The sequence below is a fragment of the Acaromyces ingoldii genome (assembly GCF_003144295.1).
Source record: "Acaromyces ingoldii strain MCA 4198 unplaced genomic scaffold FA10scaffold_13, whole genome shotgun sequence".
NCBI classification, from domain to species: domain Eukaryota; kingdom Fungi; phylum Basidiomycota; class Exobasidiomycetes; order Exobasidiales; family Cryptobasidiaceae; genus Acaromyces; species Acaromyces ingoldii.
This window is the reverse complement of record NW_020290259.1, coordinates 48,141-52,181: the sequence shown is the minus strand read 5'-3', so window position 1 is coordinate 52,181 and position 4,041 is coordinate 48,141. Positions and strand designations below refer to the sequence as shown.

The 4,041-nt window shown below is 53.1% G+C and overlaps 1 protein-coding gene across 1 annotated transcript; it reads left to right on the top strand.

Annotated features, from left to right (window-relative positions):
* The first annotated feature begins 790 nt into the window (after nt 1–790).
* Nucleotides 791–2,947, top strand: FA10DRAFT_270205 (hypothetical protein). Its single transcript, XM_025523040.1, has 5 exons — nt 791–1,187; nt 1,271–1,390; nt 1,421–1,549; nt 1,583–2,089; nt 2,138–2,947. Exons 1-5 carry the CDS (start codon nt 876–878, stop codon nt 2,675–2,677), a joined length of 1,608 nt encoding a protein of 535 aa, XP_025373685.1. The 5' UTR covers nt 791–875; the 3' UTR covers nt 2,678–2,947.
* The last annotated feature ends 1,094 nt before the right edge of the window (nt 2,948–4,041 follow it).

Below are 4,041 nucleotides of genomic sequence, written 5' to 3'. Positions count from 1 at the left end.
ACAAGGCGTGGGCCTCGTTACTCGGGACGAAAAACAAGACATCATTGAAGCGCGGGCTTGGTAGCCGCATTCTTCACATGCTTGATCGTGCCCCAGATGAGGCTTAGTAGATTGAGACAAGGAAACATCACGATACCTTGGAGCTCTCCAACTTGGCAGAGGCGACGGCGAACATGGGAAAGGCTCAAGCGCAATGAGGGCGTGATTGAGGGAGTAGCGACGGGCTGTATTGTTCCTGGTGTAGTACAAACTGGAAATTCGAGTGTACCAGTGTACTGTACCATTAGTCTAAGGTAAAATATCTCCGTCTTCCGTACGTACGAAGGACTGACGTCGATTTTCTCAAGCTAGCGCGGCTGCTCCTCACGGCATCGCGAAAGGCCTGGGACGATTTTGCTGATTCCGTCCCGGAAAATGCAGTTGTGCTTTGAATGTTACAATTGCTCGTCAGATGTAGAATTTCTGCCTGTGAGAGTACGACTGAGAGCGGACTCAGAAAGGACAAAATCCAGGCACCGCATGTTCCACATAAAAACTGCCAACCGACTCTAGCCTTTTTCGAACAGCATCACATTGTTTGCGACATGAAGACCCAAGCACCATCGCATGCGCTGACTACCTATGGGAACGGAGACCTAGACACTGCAAAATAAAAGCTCCCACATGAAGATCGGGAACTGCAGCAAACGCATCGGCTCATCGGTCCGGGACTCTGCTCGCCTTTACCTGTCTTCCATTGAGCTTTAGATATGGCCAAACGGCAAGAATTGGACTCGCCCAAAGCTGGTTCAAAAGGCGACGGACTCATTGACGCTCGAGAATCTTCCCTCACTTCCGCCACCTCGCGACTGCAGCCGGCATCGTTCAGTCCGGCAATGTACCTCGCTCGTCGTTACAATGCCAACATTCTGGCCTGGCGACCAGGCTCGGGCGACCTCAAACTGCCCGACGGTGTACAGATCAAGGCTCACTTTAATGAGTTTCTTGGTGCGTTCTTCAAGCTGTGCTTGTCGGACTCCTACTATGTGCGGATCGACATCCACACCGCCAGACTTGTTCTGATTATGATCGTGGGCTTCCTCACCATGTTCAAGCGCGTTCGAGAAGGACGCCTCACCCTCTTTTGTCTGCAAGCCTCGACAGGTGGTGCAATTGTCATCGTCCCCCACAGCACCAACTGCCTGCTGGTGAGTTCATGCAAGTCCTGATGCGGCTCCGCTGTCTAAAGCTAAAGCTTAGCGACCACACCTGCTTGAACCCCAATCTCTAGCTCTTCAAGTTCTTCTTCGGCGCTCTTTGGATCGCCTTCGAGTGGATTGTCGTCTCCATCTTCCATGGCCATGTCAGCGCGTTCATGCTTGGCTACTGGCTCCTATACCCTTGGCTCATCGTATGGTTTGCCGCTTGGCTGTCCGTCTAGGGCATGTTCCAGTCGATTCCCAGCCTGCCCTGGCGACAACAGCAGCCAAACGTAAGCGGACCTTCACTCTATTGGCGATATTTGGCTGCAAGGGCGAGCAATCCTTTTTTGGTACTGGTGTCCGCAGCGGTCTTAGGGTGTACGATTGCCTCTTGGATTCAGTTTGGCCGTCATTACAAGACCAGCGACGAGCGTCGACAAGCTTTGCAATTTGCCTTGGCCACTTCGAAAGGCACGGATCTGGCTGGACCGGAGGAGAACGCCGCCGCCATCAAAGTCTGGGAGTACTTCAAGCTGGCTTGGTGGTGGGGGACTGTCGGCTTCTGCGAGTGGACCGCCTTCGCCTGGCTCACCACCTTGTTCCAATTCATTGTGGGACTCGTGTTGGCCTATGAGCTCATCGTCCGCATGCGCGGGCTCGACAATCAGGAGAACGACGACGACTTGATCTTCTCTGTACCTCTCACGGAGCCTTTCCCGGTCGAGGTGGACGACGAAGAGGACGATCTGGACTTCGCTGCGCGCCTCAGCGTACCTCCGCCAGCGGAGCTCGGCGACAAACAGCGCGAATTTTCTTCGACAGATGTCTCTGCATCTAAAGATGGCGAGGGCCAAACTCCTGACTCAAACCTTTGCTCGACGACCAGATCGCCCAGCCTGAGAGTGCCCGTTGACAGACTCGGACGTCCACGGCGTGTTCAGTCCTCGGTCGTCTAGCGGCTTCGCAATCGCGAGCTGCAGCGCGAGCTGATCAACCTCCTCTTTCTTCTCAGTTATCTCATCTCGGCGCTCACTGCATACTCGATCGTCGTCATCGGCATCACTGCAGTGGACCTCGGCGTGATCAGCAAAAGTCCTGAAGCCCTTGCCCCGGCTTTCTATCACTACAATCTTGCCACCGGCTGGCTTAATATCGTGTGTGGCGGGGGCATCTTCCTGTCTGCTTCCTTCAGTCCTACGACAACTTCCTGTCCACGTTCCATACGTCGCTCAGTCTGGCAGCGAGCAGTAGCGGACGAGGGGCGAACGCAGTTTCGGTTGGACAGTACGACATCCATCTCCAGGAGGGGCGGTCCAGCAACCCACTGGCCGTGCCACGGACTCGTCACGGCTACATGCGCAGAGCAAGCGACGGCGCGGCCGATGAACAAGAGGAGGCTCTGCGACCCGAGGACGATGGCTTTGCGAGCCGCCATTTCTCCAGCCCAACTCGTCTCGTACCTCGATCACAAGGCCGACGAGGACCCGCCAACATGACGCAGACCCAGGTGTCGTCCTTTTGTTGAATCCAAGCCCGTCCTCGAATCCCAGTACAGAGTCGCGGTGCGTCCAAAAAAAGAACTATGGACCACCTTGCTAGTATCATGGACCACATTACTAGTATCTTGATCGCATTGGACGATTACCTGCCTCGGACATGATGTCACATACTCTCATTACGGCAAATCTCAACTTCTTCAGCGATTCTCCCCTTCTCCAATAGCAACGAAGAATAGCACAAAAGATCAAGGCAAGCAAGCATTGCCACTTGTAAATGAAAGGACAGCCAAGCCAAATAAAGCACTTCTCTTTCCCTCTTAGTCTGAGCAGTCGAGGCCATGAATGAGCATGGCGCAGGCAACTTGCAAATTTGTCCGTGGGCGCCGCTTAGGACGCTTTTCTCCGAAAAGAAAAATAAAAATCTTCGGGGAACAAACGCCGACAAGGAGGGCCTTAGCATGCGCTTATACTCGAAAAATTGGGACCTGCGCTTACCCGGCTCCGAAGTCTTCGGCATGTTGCTGGCCTACACAGGATGGAGAGAAGTAAACGGTCAGGAGGGAGTCCCGGGATGAACGAGCTCTCTGCACAAACGTGACGACCCGGGGTAAGAGTAACATCACGCTTTCCTAGAGATTGATGGGACGGGTCTTCTTGCCTCTGCACCAGTATAGGAAATCTTCTGGCATAATCCAGCGTCGGGAAAGCTAAACATGACCGAGCGAATGAATCGGAAGCACATGACCTCTGTGCGAACTTAGTGAGGTCCGTCGAGGCTACATTGACGATATTGATGCTTGCAGATATCGATCGCCTCAAGCACCTCTTCAGTCAGAACAGCTAGGCTTATTGCCCAACCTTCCATTGCATCATTTGTTTTCGTTTCAGACTGATTCAACGGACAGAGCAATGCACAAAATAAGGTTGACCGAGACAGTCCCGTGTGAAAAAGGGAAGCCGTACTTTTCCCTGGAGTCCATCGACTTCGCACGCTTTGTCCTCGCCCTCCTTCTTCCCACACCACTCCTTTCCTTGTGCAACCGAAGATGCCACGTCATTCCACAATCCCCGCCCTGTCAAAGGGCGCACTTCATACAGCTCATTGTATTATGTTCGGTCTCGCTGCACTGCATTTGCGTTCGTGCTACATCGAGTCGAGCTATCGAAGAAATCAAGATTTCTGTGATTTTGACAGCCCCTTATTGAATCCCGTTCCCGAAGAATTGAATCGAGCGCCGATCTTTATTTTTCGGAAATACACGGCTTTTTGCCTGAAAGAAAGACATGATGAGTTGCAGTTGGGCAAAAAAGGGGAGATAAAGAAGTGCACGCACCTTTCTTCGGGATCCGGGCAGTGATAT

Bases quoted from the DNA above. Each gene is read 5' to 3' on its own strand.
- FA10DRAFT_270205 (XM_025523040.1), top strand. From the start codon at position 876: ATGTACCTCGCTCGTCGTTACAATGCCAACATTCTGGCCTGGCGACCA. The intron at 1,391-1,420 runs GTATGGTTTGCC...CTGTCCGTCTAG, and splicing joins TCCTATACCCTTGGCTCATC to GGCATGTTCCAGTCGATTCC. The intron at 2,090-2,137 runs GTTGACAGACTC...TCGGTCGTCTAG, and splicing joins CGCCCAGCCTGAGAGTGCCC to CGGCTTCGCAATCGCGAGCT.